General features: G+C 35.5%; 1 protein-coding gene across 3 annotated transcripts in view; it reads right to left on the minus strand.

Moving 5' to 3' along the window:
• The window catches only part of LOC150102179 (heterogeneous nuclear ribonucleoprotein U-like protein 1), a 323,967-nt gene that overhangs the window by 269,669 nt on the left and 29,714 nt on the right, over positions 1 to 24,584 (minus strand). For 2 of the 3 annotated variants that reach the window (XM_090399724.1, XM_090399723.1), the window contains exon 3: positions 6,304 to 6,400. In XM_090399724.1, coding sequence (XP_090255850.1) covers positions 6,304 to 6,400 — 97 coding nt within the window. Of the gene's footprint in view, positions 1 to 6,303; positions 6,401 to 24,584 lie in introns of those variants that run through there. The other variant, XM_090399727.1, reaches the window with a different exon arrangement.

Raw genomic sequence — 24,584 nt, forward strand, 5'->3', positions numbered from 1 at the left:
CTGAGATAATTTTTCTTTTTAATAGAAAGACAACTGTAGGAAATCCATTTAAATAAGCAAATATATACAACACAAAGACATTTCAGTAAATTGATAGTGTAAAAAGGCAGATATTTTGGTCTGTGTAATCATAAACCATCTTCAGTGCAGAATAAATAAAACTTCAAACAACACATTAAAACTATGTGCTATACACAATTGTTATCTTCCTGTGTGCAGTCACAAGGTGTCAAGTTAATGTGCTATAAGAATCTCATAAAAATAAAAAATAATGACATGGCTGATAATAAATGTCCCAAATTTTAGACAGTTCACTGCTAAGGTTTAGGTTAGACTGATGTAGAAGAATATTAGCCTTCTCTTTGAAGAGGTGTTTGAATTTGTGGATGCTGTTAGCAACTTTGCATCATTCCAAAGGATTACTGTGTTGTTAATCACATATTCTGCAAGGCTAGACTTGTACTGTGTAACTAACTAAATATAGGATTGGTATTCCGGAATATGTTTTAAAGCCGTTCAGTCCAACTGTCCAAAACAGGAAGTTGAGTTACATGGAATTTGATAAATGCCAGGTAACCACAAGGAAGGAAATGAATCTTTTAAGAGAATGGTAAAAGTAAACCGATATTGCTGATAGGTTGTGTGACAAGATGAATTTTTTTTAATGACATGAGAGAGATGACAAACGATGTAGACTCTTCATGCAGAGATTTGAGCATACCTTATTTTTGGAAAAGATGATGTACCAATGTTTAAATGACCAGAGAAAAGTTTCAGTATACTGATAGGTGAGGGAGCCATCTGCTTCTCTTTCTAGATGTTTTTATTCAGAATGTCTAGATCCATTTGACACTATTTTTTTTTTTCAAGTTTAAATTTGATTCGAGAATGCAAGTCATTATTTTGCAGGAAGACAAGGCTCTTTTGGATGAGATTCCAAATAGTGATATTGTCCACATAAGAGATCCAAAGTGAAGGTTTAGGGTAGGTATTTTTTTTCCTTTGAACTACAACATAAATCTGGATGCCACTTAAGCCAACTGTTGGTCAATAAGAAATCCTACATACACATCTCTGACCAAACTTATCATTCCCCTGATAGGCTAGTCCCATTCACCATCATCAATTTCCTGATTGTACACTCAAGTGGTGTTCAGGTTACTATGATAGCACTATGGAATAGATTATAAATAATCTCTTATCAACAATATTCCTCCAATTAGTCTATTACTTGCCAGCACTCCAATATTTGTATCTAATATTTTGCTCTTCTAAAGCACTTCTGATTGAACCAATGCACCTAGACCTTGCTCCTCCTATGGGTATTTTTCTTACCATCTTGGCATCAAGCACGTTTTGCTAAACTTTCCTCTCCCATTCTGTTTAAGTGACCTTAACACCTTAGATTAGCCCTGCTCACACATTCTTGAATGCAAACAATGTCATGTTCCTTCTTATTGTCTTCATTTTTAATATTATTCTGCCACTGATGCCATATGTTCACTCCCCTAATCCTTCTCAGAATTTTCATATCTGTGGTCTCTAATCTTTAATCAAGTGCTTATTCTAACCAAACTCTCAGATCCATAACTTAAAACTGGTTTGAACACCATCTTGAGTATTGCTAGATTAGTGTTTTGGCTAATTTATTCTTTATTCAATATAAATTTATTCAAATTGCAGCCCACTTTCAGGCACTCATGAAAATTACCTTCTGAACTTCTAGCTGATATTCTTAGCTAAATTTCTTATGAATTCAGGATATTTCATCTGGAATGGAAACCTATACTAACAGAAGGAACTGTCGTGGGCTATCTATTGTCTGACTAGCAAACTTTTATCGAGAACATTCAGAGGAAAAAATATCTTCCTATATTCCAAACCTTCACTGTGGATCCATTATATGGATGTCATTACTATTTGGAACTATACAGAACAAGAACTAAATGCCTTCCAAAATATTAATGACTTTCTTAGAATCAAAATTATCTTGGGAAAAAAGAATCAAATTGAACTTGTTCTTATCAAGAGAAAAGAAAACAGCTGTCTCACATTGGTAGTATATCATAAAACTGTCATTTCCGGTTCATATACAAATATCGGTATATCATTCTTCCCAAAAATATGGTATAATCGAATCTGTGTTGTCAAGAGCCTACATCATCTGTTCATCACAAACATTTCTTCAGAAAAAGCTTCTACATCAAGAAAATCCTGCTCTCAAAGGCTACAAAACCTAAACATCATTAACAAAATCATTAACTTTCTCTCCAAATCCAAAGAGATGTCCTCAATAGTATTCCTATCTCATATAATAGGGCCACTTCAGAGTGGGTCTCATATCCTTAAAAAATTTCAACATTTTGCATCTTACAAATCTATCAGCAAAATCAGTATTTTCATCATCTTCTAAAATCCTTCCACTCTTGCTACCTTGATAACTAGTAGAAGTAACTGCAACTTATTCTATTTTGGATAAATAGAACAATTCATTTTAAAGCACATTTCAGAATATTAAGTTCATATTCAACTGATAACGCACGAGTCTCGCTTTGAAATAACAACAGGACAGGATCCTTTGGAATGATGATGATGCAAAGGATCCTATCGCTAGTGTTGGAATGATGCAAAGTTGCTAGCAGCATCCACATTTAAATGCCTCTTCAAAGAAGGAGCTGAGGTTGCTCACATAGTTCCAACTTTAAACCTAAATGATGGAATGACTATTCATGACCAAATTTGGGAAATTATTACCAGTGACTGTGTATCATTTATTATTTTTATTGAATTATAATAATGCAATATTTTGCAACCTGTTATCCTCATGACTGCAATTGATTCAAATTGTTATTTTTGAATTTACTGTTCATTATTCTACACTGAAGATTTGTGATACACAAACCAAAATATCTGTATTTTACACAACCCTGTTAAAATATATCTTTATAGTAGTTCATCATCATCTTCATATTCCTGCCATGTACCCTGGGTGTAGAGAATATGATAGTACTACATGAAAAATTTACATCATTACTAACTTCCTATCTACAATTTTCCTCCAAATCAGTCTGTTACTTGTCAAGACTCCAACATTATCAGATCGTATATTTCTATTGTCCAAGGCACTTTGTACCATATCAATCCACCTAAATCTTGGTCTTACTTTGGGTTCTCTTCTTGCCAACCTTGCTGAGAACACTTGTTTTGCTAATCTTTCCTCGCCCAATCTATTTAAGTGACCATACCACCTGAGAATACCTCTGCTAACGCATTCCTGGATGCTGACAACGTCAAGTTCTTTCCTCATATCCTCATTTTTAATATGATATTGCCATTGATGCCATCTGTTCACACCTATAATCTTTCTCAGGACTCTCATATCTGCGGTCTCTAGTCTTTGGTCAAGTGTTTTACTTCTGAGCCAGCTCTCAGATCCATACGTTAAGACTGGTTAAAACTGTCTTGTATACAGCTAATTCAGTGTTCTGTTAATTTCTCTTTCATTCCATATGAATTTATTCAATTGACTTCCTACCATACCACCTTTGTTGATTCTGTTGTCTATTTCCATATTTAATTTACCATCTTCACTAAAAATCGTATCTAAGTAGCTGAAATGTTTTACTTGTTCCACAGGTTCACTGTTCACAATGCAGTTGACATTTTCAATGATTCTACCTATTTTCATTGTCTTTGTATTGCTGACCTTCATACCATATCTATTACAACAGTTATTCAATTTAGTCAGGGAATCTTGCAGACTTGTACTGGCTTTATTTAGAAGTATAACATCATCCGCATAAAGCAAACAGTTTGAGATTAACATCTCCAATTTTGATATTAGATTTCATACCACTCTCCTTCATAATGTGATCCATACAGATAATGAATAACAGAGGGGATAATGTACAACCTTGTCTCACACCAGATTTAATATTAAACCATCTTCCTGTACTTCTTTCAATTCTAACTGCTGACTTGCAACTCAAATAAAGACCAAGTATTACTTGATATAATGCTCTATTGACACCATATAACTGTAGCGTATCGAATAGCTTCTCTCTTGGCACCTTCTCATATGCCTTTTCCAAATCGACAAAACTTAAATACAGATCTTTGTTATATTCCCATGATTTCTCCACTATTTGTCGTAAAGTGAAGATCTGATCCTGACAGCCTCTATTTGGCCAGAATCCAGCTTGTTCTTCACCAAGCTTTTCTTCCACAATTCTTCTCAACCGTTTCTCAAGTATACTTGCATATATCTTACCAGGAACACTCAGAAATGATATGCCTCTGTAATTCTCACATTCAGTTTTATTTCCCTTTTTATATATGGATACTATGAGAGCTCTACTCTAATCATCGGGAATTCGTCCCTCTGTCCAGGCTTTCTGAATTATGCAGTGCAGCCACCATAAGACTTTTATACCACCATACTTCAGCATTTCTGGCCGAATATCATCTACTCTTGCTGCCTTTCCACATTTCAGGCCTTTGATGGTTTTTTCTACTTCAAGTATGGATATGTATTAATGAATGTATGCCTGTTGAGTGTTTTTTTTACCACTGTGCTATCTGTGCTTGTTTCATTTAGCAATTTTCGAAGTAATTACTCCATACTTCAAGGATATCTCTTCCTTCCATTTTCATGTCACCTTTTTCATCTCTAACTCCTCTTACAACACTCTTTTGTCCATTTCTAAGCTATTTCAACAACCTCCAGATTATTTACCACCTTCTTGATATTTATTTTCTATGTTCTTGTCAAAGACCACCCATGACTTTTGTTTAGCTAATTTTACACAGTGTTTAGCTTTCTTACATTTGTCTCTGTATTCTAAGAGGAAAAGCTGACTTATTTGCCAGGAACTTTTGATATGCTTTCTTCTATTCCTTCACTGCCTCTTTAACTTCCTGTGTCCACCATGGAGTTCTGATTTTTCTATCCTTACATACAACCTCACCACATGCCTCTCTGGCTGAATCAATCAGTGTTTTCTTCAAGGCTTTTCACTGAATCTCCAAGGTTTGGTTCCTGTTCTCAAACTCTTTCATTTTTTCTTCCATAATCTTTGTGTATTTTAGTCGCTGACCTTCATACCATATCTATTACAACAGTTATTCAATTTAGTCAGGGAATCTTGCAGACTTGTACTGGCTTTATTTAGAAGTATAACATCATCTGCATAAAGCAAACGTTCCCATCTGAGAACTGCTCAACTTTTATTTGCTTTAAAATTTTCTTACATGTTATTCTTTTCAATATGAAATTCAATTTTATCCTGCTCAAGACTAAATAGTGATCACTTCCAATTTCAAATCCTCTGTACACTTTGGTGTCCTGCACCAGGCAGAAAACATCACTATCAACAATAACATAGTCAATGAGACTTTTCTTATTCCTTGCCTCTTCTCTCCATGTGAATTTGTGCACATTTTTATGTTGGAATATGGTGTTAGTAATAACCAGTCCATGTCCTGAGCAGAAATCCAATAGGTATTTGCCATTATTATTAGCTTTGTTCTTTTCTCCAAATTTTCCCAAAATATTTTTGTAAGTCTGACAATCATTTCCTACTCTGCTATTTAGATCCCCAACAAGGACCAACTTTTCTTTTTTCATTGTGTTAGCTGCTTTCTCAAAAGCATGAAAAAATTCCTCCTCTTTTACCTTAGTAGAACCTTCTGTGGGACCATAGGCACAAATAAGTCTAATTGTCCAGTTCCCATTCTCATATTTGCCCACATCACTCTACTTGAGACTGCCTGCCATTCAAGAAGATTAGCCTCGTATTTAGTGTTGAATACTATGGCTACTCCTTCTTTTCCTTGATTGTCATTGCCTGAACATAACATTTTGTATTTATTGCTCAGAAAGATCTCACCAGTTTTTGTCTTTTTTGTTTCAGTCACCCCAATTATGTCGATCTGGTACTTATCTAATTCTTCAGCTAGCTACATTTCTTTGCCATTCAGGCTTCTTATGTTGATAGCACCGATCTTTAACTCTGGTGATGTTGAGTTGGGGTGTGGTTTTTATAGTATAGTAGTTTTTAGTACTTTATAGTAGTTATGTTTTCTTATTTAGGCTGACTTGACTATTAGCAATATATATGTTCTGCTGTTCATAGCTTTGTAGTGTTGAGTGGTGCTTCAGATACAGAATAAAATGGGCAAAGCCAAAATATCAAAACTCCCACTATCCTAGGACCATCGTAGATGTATCCACTTGCATTTACTCATAATACATTAGAACACACACGCATACACACAAAATGGATTTTTTTTTTTCTATATTACCTGCATCAACCTCTTGTTTTACTTCTGGTTCTTCTTGTTTTATATCAACTGGTCTACCTGGTAAAGATTTTTCAGATATCACTCCCAGTTTTTCTTCCTATAAAAAATTATGCATACCAATGACTTATAACAAAACCTAAGATGAAGAAAAATTGGGTTTAATAGGTCGGAGATTTTGATGCAAACTATTGCGCTACTAGTTTCATCACGTTAACTGGTGGCTTCTGAGCAGATAAATCTACACATAACAGCTTAAAAACAAAAATGAGCTTAAGTTTTCGTCTTTCAGTTATGTATTAATTCGTAACTTAAGCTCATTTTTGTTTTTAAGCTGTTATGTGTAGAAGCCCAGAAGAGGCCACCAGTTAATGTGGCGAAACTAGTAGGCTAATAGTTTGTATCAAAATCTCCAACCTATTAAACCAAATTTTTCTGTCATTGTATGTAATATATATTGGTCAAAAAAAAACATTTATCATATAACAAAACCTATTTTATACATATACACCAATATCTGTGATGTATTTATTAAAACTATGATTATGTAATCGAGAATGTACAAGCACATTATTCAACACTATACTAACTTTGACTACTCTTGATCTACTATGAAAAGTGCTTTTTCTTTTGTAAATTAAAGATGCCAAGATTATATTCTTGGTTTAATCCTTTATTCAAGTGTAAGCAAATAAAAATTTGCACGTGACGTAACATTACGAGTGGGCTACTTGTATACAGAGACTAATGATTTCACATTAATTGCCTTAGTATTCCACGATGCAAAGCACATATCCTTATGGACATGTATAATGCTATGCATTATGGGAAGGGTTTCTACCTAGACTGGTTTTGACCTTTATTGAGGTCTCATCAATGGGAGTCAGACCTAGAAGTGAATCTAAGGTTGAAGTATTGCAGAAGTCATATTTCCATATGCACGTAGTCAAAAGGTGTCGCACCTTATCACTAAAATACTTTGGATTAGAGGAAGATGTTTGAAAGTTTTTCTAGTGGCCCTTCCCATAATGCATAGCATTATACATATCCGTAAGGATATGTGCACTGCATTATGGAATACTAATGCAATTAATGTGAAATCATTAGCGTCTACATACAAGTAGCCCAGTTGTGATGTTACTTCATGTGCAAATTTTCATTCACTTAAACTTGGATAAAGGATTAAACCAAGAATATTTCTTGACATCTTTAATTTATAGTATAACCAAGTGAAAAAAAATTCCAAACTGTTTTTGTTGTGGCAAAGGCTTGTAAATTGCAGTAACTACTTTTATATATATACAATAAAAAGCTAGGTATAGTTCGCCCACCGTTTGTAGGTCCATGCTTCGCGTCTTTCCAAGAATAGTCGATTCATGCTGAAGGGGAGAAAGAAATGAAGGACATCCGAATTGGTCGCCAACACGCGAAATCACGTGCTTTATAGGTAAAATTTTCCAAGTGTTATACAAGCAACATAGTTAACTACAATAATCATAAAAGAGAAGTTAATTTTCCGACCGGTAATAATAAACAACTCATCCCACAATACGGACTGATTACCCTATTATCGGAATGGATTCTCCTTTTTCTCAGATGCGCAGAAGTGTCGAAGGATCTCTAATCAGTGGGCGAACTATAATTAGCTTTGCCTTGGGAATTCCAGGAAAAAGTACAAGCCTCACTTTTCTCACTAATTGCTAGAATTTAAAAATGTTTCTTGACAAAGAATGTCATGTTTTCATTCCAAACTCATTTGTACTGTGGCATACAATACAAATGAGTTTGGAAGAACCTTCCATTAACAATGAAAATGCACATAAGATACCACTTTTTTTTTTCATATTCTCATAAGCTCTGATCAAATTATGAAACTTTCATAGTTGAAATACATTTGGTTATGAAATAATGTTGGATCTTTAAATATCCACTATTTCTATATAATTTATGGCACCAAACTGAAGTCATTTCTTTATTAATTACTTTTACACATTGACTGAGAATTCACTTATGAAAAATAAATTTCTTTGGCAATGGATTGCTTTAGTAGTGAATGAATTTTTGCTCTCTTAAAGTTTCTGAAGAGAACCATCTAGTTTGAAACAACCATTAGGACAGTGAAACCGTTATCAAATATACTAATAAAAGGTGAATATACGGATGCTTGGGCAGCAGTCGTGTTATTTAAGTAGTGCAAGCTAAGGCAACTCCGATGTCGAGGATTATATTTTCATAAGCTTTCTAGTCAAATTACGAAACTCTTAGTTTCCACATACACTCAGCTTTGAAATAATGTTGGATCTTTAATATCTGCTCTTTCTATATAATTCATGTTATTAGTTTTCAAAGTCATTCAGATGATTTTTGAATGTTTTCTTAGAAACCATATTTCACAAATTATTTTTTTTATGGTAATCTCATTAAGGAAGGGTTGTTCAATCTATATTATATTAGTATTGTGGATGAGCACAAAGGTAAGAAAGAAAGAAAGAAGAACCTTGCTAACATTAGAATTAAAGATCAACTCGAGACTGCAATCTTTGGAGAGACGAATCTTCCAAAAAGCAACAGAATTATGCAAAAAAAAAAAAAAAGAGAAATTTGTTCAGTCAGTTTAAATTTAAAATGTAAAGGATGTGAAATAGTTGCTGTACAAAAGGAGAGGAAGAAATTATTAATGCCAGTTCATATGAACAGTATCCACAGAACTATATACAAGTAGCAGAAACCAAATGTCTCTAAAACTGAATGGAGTGAACTAATGAGAGAGACGGTAGTTAATCAACCCAACTGCTCTTTCTTTACTGAGACAAGTATTTTTAAAGAGCTCTTACAGGCACCACCTCAAATGCAAGAACAGTATTCCATGGTCAGGATATGTGATTTATATTGAATTAGCAATTGTTTAGAGACAAAGTAATGCTTTGGGCAAAAGAGAAAACCTATTTTTTTTGGATGCTGAAGATATTTGTAATATGTTTATGCCAAATGATAGAAAGAGAATATTCCAATAAGAAAATCTCATCTTTCAAGATATTTGGGTATAAGATGAGACAGTAAAAATGTTATTTTTTGAAAAAAATAAAGTTTGAGGTTTACTAGCATTGAAATTAACAAAATTATCAGAATCCCATTGAAAAATGGTATAGAAATAAGAATTTAGTGTGGTAAAAGTTCATATACTGAAAGTTTTGGCAATTTATGAAGTGCAAGGTTCAGTACAGGATACTGTCATCAGTAACGGATTTGCAGTCGATAAAAGTTATTGATAAAGGAAGGAGATTAAGTGAATGAACATACCCTTTTGAAACACCGATAGTTGCAAAGTGTGAGAAGAATTCATCTGCTGTGACACATAACATGCATCCAGACAAAACAAGATAAGAAAATCGAAGCATATTTAACAAGCCTGTGTGGGCCAAACCTGATCAAATGTCTTAGAGATATTGCAGACAACTACTTGAGATTCCCAAAAATTTTTCATGCATCTGTCCACAGTTGAAAAACTTAAGATCTGTTGATCAACAGTGCCCAACTCCACACTGTTAATCATTTATTAGATGGACAGCTTCAAAGTATTATAGCAATTGTAATGGGTTTCTCCATTACTTGAGAAATGGAGCAAGTGAATAAAACTAGATATTAATTATACAGCAAAGATGTCTTATCTTTCTCGGCAATGGGTTGAATGTAGGCTAACTTCCAGGCAAGGAGAGAGAGAGAGAGAGAGAGAATAAAAAGGCAATGAAGAACAGGAATACTATGGAGCACAGACCTTATATAAATAACAAGACTTTTTGATATCCATCTTGGATGATTCTTCTGAATCTCTTTTTGTGGAAAAATCAAAGGGGATATTGAATGTTGTGTGTATGGAATGGTAAGAGGACATTTATTAAAATCATATAATACAAGAATTGGAGTAGAGATAAGAAGCCAAGAGATTGCTTTCTCTGTGCATCATGATGCAATGTAACCATGGTTAGACAAAGTTATGGCCTTAGCTTTGATGTAAAGCATGTTTCTTTGTACATGATGAGTTCCTGCTTTTAGATCTTCCAAAATCAGTTTTGGATATGCTGATAATTTGCTTGCAGCTATTTCAGGTTTTGTTACAAAACAAAAAATGAAGACTGCAGTGAGGGCAACTGTGATACGTCCAGTTCTTCTTTCTGTTTGTCCTTGCACTTCTTGGAGAATCAAGGATTAGAATTTAGTATTTTTTAGTATGTGTCTATGCCTCCATAGAGTCCAAGGACTCATCGCAGGAGGCTGAATATTTACATTCACTGTTGAATATACATTCAATGTTGGAGCACTCAACACCCACTTTGGCAATGCATTTCAATCATTCACCACCCGTTAAGGGAAAAAAACTCCTTTTCATTTCCTTACATGACATTTGTAGTTTTCAGGGATGAAATCTTTGCATCATCCATTATCCTATGCAATAATTCCTCTGTAGGCTTCTCTCACCAACTTATAGGCTTTAGTCATATCACCATCACTCCTACCTGCCATGCTCTGAATACCACATTTCTACAATCTGTCCTCATACTCAATATTTCCGAGGCCCGAGACATTCTTAGTCATTTACCTCTGCACACTCCCCGTTTTCTCATTGCTAACTGCCAAGTGATTAGATCTGTGCATAGAATTCTAAAGAAATCTAAATGAGGCCTAATTAGTGCCATATATAGTACTGCCTCCTTATCTGTACATATCAATGTTAGCAGCAATTTTCTGGGTAATCCTTTCACAATGTGTCCCCTGAACTTCAGTTTCCTGTCCACCGAGATCTCTAGATATCTTGCCTCCTGAAGCAAAGATACTCCAATGTGCTAAACCTCTACACTTAGCAACATTGAAATGAAATGACATCCCTATTTAAACCTTCTTGTAACAACATATCAGACCATCAGCAAACAACTGAATATCTCCTTTCACACTGTGAACTATATTGATATACAAGTTAAACAACAGTGATCCCCACCCCCCAAAAAAAAAACAGAACTCTGTAGTACCCGCTCATCACCTTCCTTTTTAGGACACTGCACCTCCAGACAAAACTCATCTAAACTCAATGTTTAGATTTGATTATTGCTTTTTCAGTCATCCAAACAAAGAAATTGGACATGAAGACCATCTCACTTGGCAAACTTATAATGCCAGTCAACCATTACTGCAACAAAGCTACCAAATGACTACCCACTTTCATCCTGCTCATTTCAACAGTAGTTTATCATGTGGTACTCAATCAAATCTTTAACAAATTCCAGATAAATCTGCATTCCTCTGTCCAACACACCAGTCATCCTATTATAAAATGTAACCAAGTTACCAAAGTATGATCTGCCTATAACAAACCAATGCTGTTCTCCTCTCTTTCTAATGGCTTCACTCTTAGATTCTTCCTTATGCAGTGGCACTATCTTTCCTTCTTTCCACTTCTCTATGTCTGTTCCTGTTGCTCAATTTCTATTAAACAATTACGTTAAGGCTGCCAACTCTTTTGCATATTCCTGCAATATACATGGTGATATCCCATTCAATCCGGCAGCCTTATTAACATCAAAGTTGCTAAATATATTAAGCACTTGAACTGTAAATCTTCTTTCCTTTCAATGCTATTCAGCACTACTTCCAACTCTTCTTTCTCATACACATGAAATACACTACTTATGTTATTATTATCTGAGACCTCCAGGGAGTCAATGATTCATCGAGGAAGGCTATAAATCATCCAAACCAGATGTCATGCCTTCCCTTTAATTCATTCACGCCAGATGCACTCACTACCCTTAAAGGCAAACTATTCCACTCACTCACTGCTCTCTGGGAGAAAAACCTACCTATTAACCCTTTCTTGACTGTGAACAACCTTAACTTCCATGGATGCCCCCGTGTTCTCTCCCTGCTTTCCATATAAAGAAAAATTTCATCAGATGATATCCTATAACACCCATTCAAAAGTTTATAAACCTCTATCATATTACCCCTTTTTCTCCTGTTAACCTGTTAACTAGTCTGCAATCCATATATTCACAATTTGTCCTCATAATCTAAATCCCATAATCCAGATACAATCTTTGTAACTCTTCTTTGCATCCTTTCCACGGCTTCTTTATCCCCTTGAAACCTGGGAGACCAAATCTGCACACAATAATCCAGGTGTGGTCTTATCAAAGCCTTATAAAGAGGCAAAATGACTTGCTTATCCTTACATGGTAAGGTTCGCTTCAACATTGAAATTATCCTCTGGGTTGTATTTGCAACTTTTGCTATATGACCTCTGAACTTCAAATTCCTATCCTCCAATACACCAAGATCTCTTACCTCCTCAGTTTCTTGTAGCATAACTCCGCTAATATAATATGCCGCTGGAACTCTAATCATGCCAAAGTGCATAACTTTATACTTACTAACATTAAACTGACAGCCATTTTCGTTTGCTAATGAAATACTCATTGAACATCTTCACTATTTTTAGCAGATGTGCCTCATGTTCCATCTGCAGCAACTGAAGTCAGTCTTCTGTATTCACCCTTTCTTCTACTGGCAACATAAATATAGAATTCTCTAGGATTTTGCTTTACTGCTTCCACCAATCTCCTGTCATATGCCAATTTCTCTTTGCTCTACACTTGCCAATGTCATAGCCTGCACCTTATACTCCTCATGCTACTGATAGATACCCTGTTCTTTATATCCCTTCCATAACATCATCTTTCTCAACTATCACATAATTCCATGATTCATCTATTTCACCTCTACATTATTTATCCTCCTAATCTTAGGAATACAATCTAACACTGTTATATATTCTGGATCAAGTCTGTTCCATTTCAAGTTTGGATCAATTTAAAGTGAAATTGGAAATAAATGGTGTATACTAATAAAAACTCTTCAGTTACACATTCAGTGTAATGTTTAGATGACTGAAAAAACAATTATCCAAACAAAGAGATGAGACATGAAGATCATCCTACTTAACATTCTTATAATGCTAGTCAAAATGTGGATGAAAGTGATTGTGTGATCTTGCTCCACAGGAGAAGAAATCAATACTAATAGTTTTTGAAACTGCCTGGAGAATAAGTAACAGCTATCATCCATTTCACCTCTACATTATTTATCCTCCTAATCTTAGGAATACAATCTAACACTGTTATATATTCTGGATCAAGTCTGTTCCATTTCAAGTTTGGATCAATTTAAAGTGAAATTGGAAATAAATGGTGTATACTAATAAAAACTCTTCAGTTACACATTCAGTGTAATGTTTAGATGACTGAAAAAACAATTATCCAAACAAAGAGATGAGACATGAAGATCATCCTACTTAACATTCTTATAATGCTAGTCAAAATGTGGATGAAAGTGATTGTGTGATCTTGCTCCACAGGAGAAGAAATCAATACTAATAGTTTTTGAAACTGCCTGGAGAATAAGTAACAGCTACAGAATATTTAGAAGTTGCTAATCAGAAAAAAATCTAGTGTTTGGAAACTGGTTAGGTTTATCTAGTATTCTGCTAGGCATGTGAACATTTTGCATAAAATCATACATGATAGCAAACAGCAAATCTGCAGATGGAAAAAGGCAGTCAGGTGGAGTTGCAAATATTAAATTCTCCAAGGAAGATGACTTACTTTATATTTGAAACTTATGCACTACTATAACATCGCTTTAATGAATTAAAACAAATAGAAACTGTTTGTTATTTGAAAATCTTCATCACAAACTGGGGGAAGGACAGGCTATTACAATAATACTACATGAAAAGGTTATATCATGACTGACAGTGGAGAGAGTGTGCATCCTTTTCTCACAACTGACTTATCAAACCATAGTTCTGTACTTCCTCATTTTAGAGGCTTAATGGATTGTATACAGCACTAACAATTTAGTTAGGGAGTCCTGCAGACTTGTAAAGGATTTATTTAGGAATATAACATCAGATAAATATCCTCTGATGAAACAAATCTGAAAATAAACCCCAACTCAACATCACCAGAGTTAAAGATCGGTACTATCAACGTAAGAAGCCTGAATGGCAAAGAAATGGAGCTAGCTGAGGAATTAGATAAGTACCAGAACGACATAATAGGGGTGACTGAAACAAAAAAGACCAAAACTGGTGAGATCTTTCTGAGCAATAAATACAAAATGTTATATTCAGGCAATGACAATCAAGGAAAAGAAGGAGTAGCCATAGTATTCAACACAAAATACAAGGCTAATCTTCTTGAATGGCAGGCAGTCTCAAGTAGAGTAATGTGGGCAAATATGAGAATGGGGAACTGGACAATGAGACTTATTTGTGCCTATGGTCCCACAGAAGGTTCTACTAAGGTAGAAGTGGAGGAATTTTTTCATGCTTTTGAGAAAGCAGCTGACACAATGAAAAAAGAAAAGTTGGTCCTTGTTGGGGATCTAAATAGCAGAGTAGGAAATGATTGTCAGACTTACAAAAATATTTTGGGAAAATTTGGAGAAAAGAACAAAGCTAATAATAATGGCAAATACCTGTTGGATTTCTGCTCAGGACATGGACTGGTTATTACTAACACCATGTTCCAACAGAAAAATGTGCACAAATTCACATGGAGAGAAGAGGCAAGGAATAAGAAAAGTCTCATTGACTATGTTATTGTTGATAGTGATGTTTTCTTCCTGGTGCAGGACACCAGAGTGTACAGAGGATTTGAAATTGGAAGTGATCACTATTTAGTCTTGAGCAGGATAAAATTGAATTTCATATTGAAAAGAATAACATGTAAGAAAGTTTTAAAGCGAATAAAAGTTGAGCAGCTCTCAGATGTGAACTGTAGACTAAAATACACAAAGATTGTTGAAGAAAAAATGAAAGAGTTTGAGAACAGGAATCAAACCTTGGAGATTCAGTGGCAAACTCTGAAGAAAACTGATTGATTCTGCCAGAGAGGCATGTGGTGAGGTTGTGTGCAAGGATAAAAAAATCAGAACTCCCTGGTGGACACAGGAAGTAAAAGAGGCAGTGAAGGAAAAGAAGAAAGCATATCAAAAGTTCCTGGCAAATAAGTCAGCTTTTACTCTTACAGAATACAGAGACAAATGTAAGAAAGCTAAACAGTGTGTAAAACTAGCTAAACAAAAGTCATGGGAGGACTTTGGCAAGAATATAGAAAATAAATATCAAGAAGGTGGCAAAATATTCTGGAGGTTGTTGAAGAAGCTTAAGAATGGAGGAAAGAGTGCTGTAAAAGGAATTAGATATGATAAAGTTGACATGAAAACGGGAGAAAAATATATCCTTGATGTATGGAGTAATTACTTTGAAAAACTGCTAAATGAAACAAACAGTGATGACAGCACAGTTGAAAAAAACACTGACCAGGCATGCAGTCAGGAATACATATCCATACTTGAAGTAGAAAAAGCCATTAAAGGCTTGAAATGTGGAAAGGCAGCAGGCGTAGATGATATTCGAACAGAAATGCTGAAGTGTGGTGGTGTAAAAGTCTTACAGTGGCTGCACTGCATAGGTCAGAAAGCCTGGACAGAGGGACGAATTCCCGATGATTAGAGTAGAGCTCTCATAGTATCCTCTCATATAGAGCTCTCATATATAAAAAGGGAAATAAAACTGCATGTGAGAATTACAGAGGTATTTCCCTACTGAGTGTTCCTGGCAAGATCTATGCAAGTATACTTAAGAAACGGTTGAGAAGAATTATGGAAGAAAAGCTTGGTGAAGAACAAGCTGGATTCAGGCCAAATACAGGCTGTCAGGATCAGATCTTCACTTTACGACAAATAGTCGAGAAAGCATGGGAATATAACAAACATCTGTATTTAAGTTTTGTTGATCTGGAAAAGGCATATGACAAGGTGCCAAGACAGAAGCTATTCAATACGCTGCAGTTATATGGTGTGAATGGGGCATTATATCAAGCAATACTTAGTCTTTATTTGAGTTGTAAGTCAGCAGTTAGAATTGAAGGACGTACAGGAAGATGGTTTAATGTAAAATCTGGTGTGAAACAAGGATGTACATTATCCCCTCTGTTATTCATTATCTATATGGATCACATTATGAAGGAAAGTGGTATTAAACATGATATCAAAATTGGAGATGTTAATGTCAGCTCTTTGCTTTATGCAGATGATGTTATACTTCTAAATAAATCTGCTACAAGTCTGCAAAATTCTCTGACTAAATTGAATAGCTGTTGTAATAGATATGGTATGAAGGTCAGCAATAAAAAGACAAAGACAATGAAAATAGGCAGAATCATTGATAATGTCAACTGTGTTGTGAATGGAGAACCTGTGGAACAAGTAAAACATTTCAGCTATTTAGGCACGATTTTTACCGAAGATGGTAAATTAAATATAGAAATAGACAACAGAATCAGCAAAGCTGGTATGGTGGGAAGTCAATTGAATAAATTCATATGGAATAAGAGAGAAATTAGTCAGAACACTAAATTAGCTGTATACAAGACAGTGTTCAAATCTGTTTTAACTTATGGATCTGAGAGCTGGGTCAGAAGTCAAACACTTGACCAAAGACTAGAGACCACAGATATGAGAGTCCTGAGAAAGATTATAGGCGTGAACAGATGGCATCAATGGCAATATCATATTAAAAATGAGGATATTAGGAAAGAACTTGACATTGTCAGCATCCAGGAATGCGTTAGCAGAGCTAATGTCAGGTGGTATGGTCACTTAAACAGAATGGGCAAGGAAAGATTAGCAAAACAAGTGTTCTCTGCCAGGTTGGCAGGAAAATGACCCAGAGGAAGACCAAGATATAGGTGGATTGATACAGTACAAAGTGCTTTAGACGATAGAAATATAAGATCTGATAATGTTGGAGTCTTGACAAGTAACAGACTGATTTGGAGGAAAATTGTAGATAGGAAATTAATAATGATGTAATTTTTTTCATGTAGTACTATCATATCCTGTACATCCTTGAGGGTACATGGCAGGAATTTGATGATGAGATAAACATCCTCTGTTTTGATATTAGGTTCAATGGCACTTTCATTCATAATGTGATTCAAATAAATCATGAATAACAGTGGAAAGAGTGTGCATCCTTTTCTCACAACAGACTTATCAAACCATAGTTTTGTACTCCTCATGTTGGAGGCTTAATGGATTGTATACAGCACTAACAATTTAGTTAGGGAATGCTGCAGACTTGTAAAAGATTTATTTAGGAGTATAACATCAGATAAACATCCTCTGTTTTGAGATTAGGTTTAATGCAACTTTCATTCATAATGTGATTCAAATAGATCATGAATAACAATGGAGAGTGTGTGCATCCTTTTCTCACAACTGACTTATCAAACCATAGTTCTGTACCTCCTGATGTTGGAGGCTTAATGGATTGTATACAGCACTCAGAAAGGATTAAAACAGAATTTAATACTTGCTATATTTCGTCTCAGTCACTGAGTCATCTTCAGGGATTACAAAAAAACTAATGTAAGATATACACAAATACCTCACAATACTAAGCCCAACCGCATGGGTGACTCTCAAGTCCTATCTAGGTGGAGCGCCCTCTAAGGGCGGTTGTAGGTGGCCTGGAATGTAAGGTAGGATCTCTGATGATAAGTGTTTCCCAAATCTTAGGAAGCTGAATGCAACCATATTTATTAAGATTTGGTTGATTTCTGAGAGCTGCTGCAGATTCTAAAAATAGCCTCTCTTTTTTGAATTTGCTGTGGTGGAACATGGTGGTTTTTTTCCATGAGATTCTGTGGGTTGTATCCAAGATATGGTCAGAAACAGGGTACTTTATAAACTCCAGGCACTGAGAGAGGAGGGAGCTGATCTTTTGTAGAACGGATAAGGGTAGCAAGTTTGCGGTGAGGCTTAAATGCTGTGTGTAGGTTGTACTTTTTTAAAATCTTGGTTATTTTTTCCGATGTGCCACGGATGCAGGGTATGGTGATGGCATTTCTAAACTCTTTCTGAAGAGAAGACCAGAGAATGGGTTGGGGTGGGGGGGGAGAGAACTGATTTTTTTTTTTTATACTGTGATCGCTGTAGCCATTGGATCATTAGGATGTTTGGAATTACAGGTAGATAAGAAAATGAGATCAGTGTTTACATTTTCCCAACAGCTTGTTTTATTCCCCCCCCCTTTGCTCATCCCTTCCTTACAACCTTTGTAAGGGAGAAAGATAAGCTTTCAGGAGCCAGAAAAATAAAGATCTTCAATGAATTTCTGCACTTACACCTTCAGCATACAAGAAGCAAATCACCACACACTGTTTTTGCATGTAGCAAAAGGAGCAGCGATATTCACATAGCTACCTCAGCAAGAGAAATGAGTAGTTAAGATTAAATACTTAAAATACCTTAAATATAGCAATTAGATTTTGTACTTATTGCTACATGCAGATTCAGCAGTAGGACCAAAAATAATAATAATAAAACAACATGGACACTTTCTGACTTACTCTCATTAATACCTATATTACAAATTATATCCAAAGATAGCGCTACAGTCAACTCTCACTACAATAAACATCATTATAACAAAACTCACTCACTATAACAAACTACTAAAAAGTCTCCCAAATGAATTGAAGACACAATGTTATTAGAAGGAAACTATCCAGTATAACAAATTTCCTGTGGTGCCTACATATTTGCTAGTCAATTGTATTCAAATGAATTTAATGAATTCTGCTAAGAGAAAAATAAAATACTGCACAGGGTATATATATAAGACTTTAAAGACATCAAGGAAAATTACACAAAGAAAAGAAACTATTACAGCAGCTGAAAGTGCAACCAGGTTGGGAGCATATGGCTATTGCATTTAATCTAGAATATCTAATAATTTGAATCAAAATGCTGAAGTCCTTCAGTTTTTGGCAATGGTCACAGAAAAGGAATAAGAGTGATATATATAATATAAGATTCATTAGGGTGTTTTGAATTACAGGTAGATAAGACAATGATATCGGTGTATATGTTTTCCCAACAGCTTGTTTTGTCCCCTCCCATTTGCCCAACTCTCCCTTACAACCTTTGTAGGGAGAAAGATAAGCTTTCAGGAGCCAGAAAAATAAAGATCATCTTTCCCTTACAAACGTTGTAAGGGAGAGTTGAGCAAAGGGGAGGGGACAAAACAAGCTGTTGGGAACACATATACACCGATATCATTGTCTTATCTACTTGTAATTCCAAACATAATGAATCGCATACTCTGTATCACTCATTCTTTTTTAGAACCACTGCCACGACACTTTATCATATTGACTATAATTATTAAATATTGTGAATCAAATGCAATAGCCATATACTCCCAACCTGCCTGCACTTTCAGCTGCTTTCACTCCACACAGGAAAGGCTAACTCACCTTCAAATGCAAAGACTATAAAGGTTCTTTGAATCCTGGACAAGAGATTCAAATTCGAATTTTGCCAACCAAATGAGTGGCTGATTGTTTTGGATTTACAGCTGAAGCAGCATAGGATATAAGATTAATATCATGTTTGTTAACTGCATGTGTTCTTATGACCAGTTTGTTTTGTGAGATGAAAACCAACCAAAGGGCACTGGTACCACATGAGCTACAGAGGCTTTAGTGCAAAATGTATAACTGAAAATTAACTGTCATAATAACCAGGATGCATAATTACCATCTTATGGTCTGCCTTCCATCCCTTGTAATTGGATGCCAGATGCTCTAAGGCTGTTCACTGTCTCTTGGCTGAATTTCTTAATAATGCAGGTATTCTGGGACTCAGCTATTTCACCCATCCTCTTCCTTATATACATAAATGACCGATCTCTCACTAACCTCAAATTTATTCAGTATTGAATGACAACGCTGTCCACTCCTCCTGCTTTAATATCTGTGGTGTGCTAAATGGGGGGGGGGGGAACAGCCTAGTTACCTGTTATGCTTCCAAAAACAATTGTTTTTATCACAAAAAAAAAACATAGTTTTTAACTTAAATAACACTCGAAAGTTAAGACCAGATCTTTTTTCTCAGACTGACATTTACTCCAAGTCTTTCCTGACAAAAATTATTTCTGTAGCATTCTCAGTTTCCAAAGTTGACATTCTTTTTGGCTTAAGACATTCCTTTCCATCTGTTGATTTTGTATCTGTCTAGTAATGTACAAATTCCAAATCTGCCCTATCAAGATTCTTGATGCTGTCCAGAAAAGGATAGTTTAGCTAAGTGACAACTCTCACACTTTTCATGAGTGCTGTTCAGCAGAACTGGCATCGATCAACTCCCCCCCCCACCTCGCTCCCATTTCTGCTAAACCTACATGAGCAATAGCTACTCAACATCATCCATTTACAGTTTGACTGCTAACCCACTGAACCATGTTACTCTCATTATTTTTTTTTTATTTTATCTAGCTCTGTTTCCATGTAGCATGGTCCTTCCTTATGAAGTATCCCCAGACTACAATCTCCAACACTTCAAAAAAGAATAACAAAACAGTACTTTCTCTTGACTCCTATCCTTGCCCACATATGGCATGAATAGTGATTTAAAAAAGTTAAAAATCAAAATGGTTATAGTTTATGAGATATTTGTACCTCAAACTATAACCATTTTGATTTTAAATTACCATTTTAAATTAAAATGGTAATTTTAATTTAAAATTAAATTAAAATTAAAATAAAAAAAGAGTGCACTTTTCAAAGTGCACTCTTTCTACTCAAACAATCGACCAATTTAGTGCAGTAGTCTATGGAAGGCGTGAGCCCTCTGTCTCTACATGAACCATCAAGCTCAGTGCACTATCTTTATTGGCTATACTCTGCCACCAGAAGGGGCATTCTGAGTGATGTGGTGTGAAATCAGACTGACGTACACTGTCACGTGTTCTGTTTGTCATCCAAGGAAGGAATGAAGAGAAACAAGGACACAGCAACAGTTTTAAACTTACTAAGAAAGGAGAAAAAACAAAACACTAAGTAACTGAAGAAACCTTTACTCCACTTTCTGACTATGAGGCGTTCATTGCAATAGTATGAATGAATGCCTCATAGTCAGAGAGAGAGAGAGAGAGAAACATTAAAGTGGTATTAAACAAGATATCAAAATTGGGGATGTTAATGTCAGCTCTTTGCTTTATGCAGACGATGTTATACTTCTAAATATATCCACTACAAGTCTGCAAGATTCCCTGACTGAATTGAATAATTGTTGTAGTAGATATGGTATGAAGGTCAGCAATAAAAAGACAAAGACAATGAAAATAGGCAGAATCATTGAAAATGTCAACTGTGTTGTGAATGGAGAACCTGTGGAACAAGTAAAACATTTCAGCTATTTAGGCACGATTTTTACTGAAGATGGTAAATTAAATATAGAAATAGACAACAGAATCAGCAAAGCTAGTATGGTGGGAAGTCAATTGAATAAATTCATATGGAATAAGAGAGAAATTAGTTGGAACACTAAATTAGCTGTATACAAGACAGTGTTCAAATCTGTTTTAACTTATGGATCTGAGAGCTGGGTCAGAAGTAAAACACTTGACCAAAGACTAGAGACCGCAGATATGAGAGTCCTGAGAAAAATTACAGGCCTGAACAGATGGCATCAATGGCAATATCATATTAAAAACAAGGATATTAGGAAAGAACTTGACATTGTCAGCATCCATGAATGCATTTGCAGAGCTCAGGTGGTATGGTCACTTAAACAGAATGGGCGAAGAAAGATTAGCAAAACAAGTGTTCTCTGCCAGGTTGGCAGCAAAACGACCCAGAGGAAGACCAAGATATAGGTGGATTGATACGGTACAAAGTGCCTTAGACGATAGAAATATAAGATCTGATAATGATGGAGTCTTGACAAGTAACAGACTGATTTGGAGGAAAATTGTGGATAGGAAATTAGTAATGATGTATTTTTTTTTTCATGTAGTACTATCATATCCTGTACACCCCTTGAGGGTACATGGCAGGAATTTGATGATGATGAAGAAACCTTTACCCTACTGATGATCAGTTGTTGAAATAGTATGTGTGTCTCGCAACAGCGCGAGGCACAATTCTGACTACGCGGCATTCAGTCATTATTATAGTGACTGGTCATCAGTAGCATAAAGGTTTCTTCAATTTATTAATGCTTTTTTCTCCCCCACCTCTTCTTTCTGACCATGAGGCATTCAGTCATACTACCACACGAATCAACAGCAGGGTTAAAGTTTCTTTGATTTCTTTATGCTTTTTTTTTTCTCTCCCTCTCCCCTTTCTGACCAGAAGACACTGAGTCATGCCATCGTAACTCAGTGCCTTCTGGTCAGAAGTTTCTTTGATTTCTTAGTGTTTTCTGTTTTCTCTGTCTCTCCCCTTTTCTGAATTTCTTTAATGTTTCTTTTCTATTCTCTCTTTCTGACCATGAATGTTCACTCATGTTATAGCAATGACCAGTTAACAGGTTTCTTCACTTTTTTAGTGTTTTCTTCTTCTCCACTCAAGTTTCAAACTGCCACTGCCATATCCTTGTTTCCTCTCTTAACTCCTTTGAAGACAAAGAGGGCCACATGACTGTGCAGTGTCACGTGGCATCAAGCTGACATCATGCAGCATCACTGGGGAATGTCACCTCCAGTGGCAGAGAGAGAGTGGATGAAGAGACAGTACACCAAGATTGACGATTCATGCAGAAATGTGTGCATGTTGCTCCCATAGATTTCCATGCTAAATCAATCAACCATCGGGACTAGAAAGAGTGCATTTCAAAACCAATTTCTCTAAAAATGGTCAAAGAGTACCAAGTTTTATGGACTATTCTGACATATTATAAAGGTAAGGAATTGCTTATGAATATTTTGAAGTTTACAGGGGGGGGGATGCATCTATTTTGCACAGATACCATTCATAAAATGTGAATGTTTTCTTTGCAAAGTTAAAGTGGATTATGGGTGATGAGTATTTAATGCAAGAAAAATGCATCATCAAGAACAATGAGAATAAAGCTTAAACACATCTACAAAATGTGATCAAATGACTGGATTGAGAAGGGAGGGGCAAGATGAGAATTTAGGATTGATCTCTGTTTCATGAAGAATTTAGCAAAGGGTATAATTTTTTGCATCATGTAAGATAGCAAAAAAAAAACAACAAATCAAAAATCAAAGCCAAATTGGTCAGAATGACATCTGAAGTTCTTTAAATAGAAACAGAAAGGGCATTTACTTTTTTGTGTATGTATCCAACCCATGAAAACTAAAAATCAGTTGTACACTACTACCATTGATGGGCTATGGATTAGGTAATGTGGAAGCCCTACTCTACAGAAGCCAAATGATGAATACCTTTTTTCAGGGCATTTCAGGCTGATACCAGCAGTACATTCAAACCAATGACCTAATGGCTGCAAAGCAGGTGTTATATATCTGATAACTGTGTCAGCATGGTACAATGTGATGAGACAAAAAAGAGCTACTCATTTGACAAACTAATGAGCTGAGCAATGTATAACATAACACTGAATTATAGGACAATGGAAAAGAAAGGTAATATTTGGTTTGTGTGTTCTATATCTGTTGGTAGGAAGGGCAGTGTGTGTGTGTGTGTGGTGGAATAAGGCATTAGCTGTAAAAAATGAATAAGCTTTGACAAATAATGTGCCAACTATTTTCACTAGTGCATGCACTTATGTTATCAAATACTGGAATGCTAAAGAAATAAAGATAAAGATTGATGCACAGCCTTTTTTAATGAGGTCAGAAAGACCTGGGTTCGATTCCTGTCCATGACGTGATGAACCTTTATCTGTTCTCTTTCTATTTTTTACTTTAGTTGGTGAATTAGTCGGTCTTGTATAGAGGGTTTTTTTCCAGATGGAAACTTGGGTTTTTTGTCCCTCGGAACAGGCAAACCGGCCCTATGAACACACATCTACAGACATAACACACTCCTGGTTATGTCTGTAGATGTGTGTAGGATTAACCAACCTATTCTGTAAGGTTTCGAATGCCTACTGGTGAAGTGTGGGGCTACGTGCGAGCGTAAATCAGGAGGATATATATCAGAGTATTTATTGTGCACTAACTTTCCATACATTCCTGACAAGTTTCATGAAATATAAATCTTTATGCACAGTGTCTTGAGTTCTGACATTAATTGGCCTCTAAAATGATTTAAACATTATGCTAATTGCATTCAACAAGGATTCAATTGGGTTTAGATGAACTAACCAGCCCATAAGAATATCCTCAAATATGAAACCATTGTAGATTCTAAGTGTGTGAATGGAAGGGGAGCATGCTGGAACAGGCA

This window comes from Typopeltis vanoorti, chromosome 10 (assembly GCF_054136105.1).
Source record: "Typopeltis vanoorti isolate ZY-2024b chromosome 10, IOZ_Tvanoo_1.0, whole genome shotgun sequence".
NCBI lineage: Eukaryota > Metazoa > Arthropoda > Arachnida > Uropygi > Thelyphonidae > Typopeltis > Typopeltis vanoorti.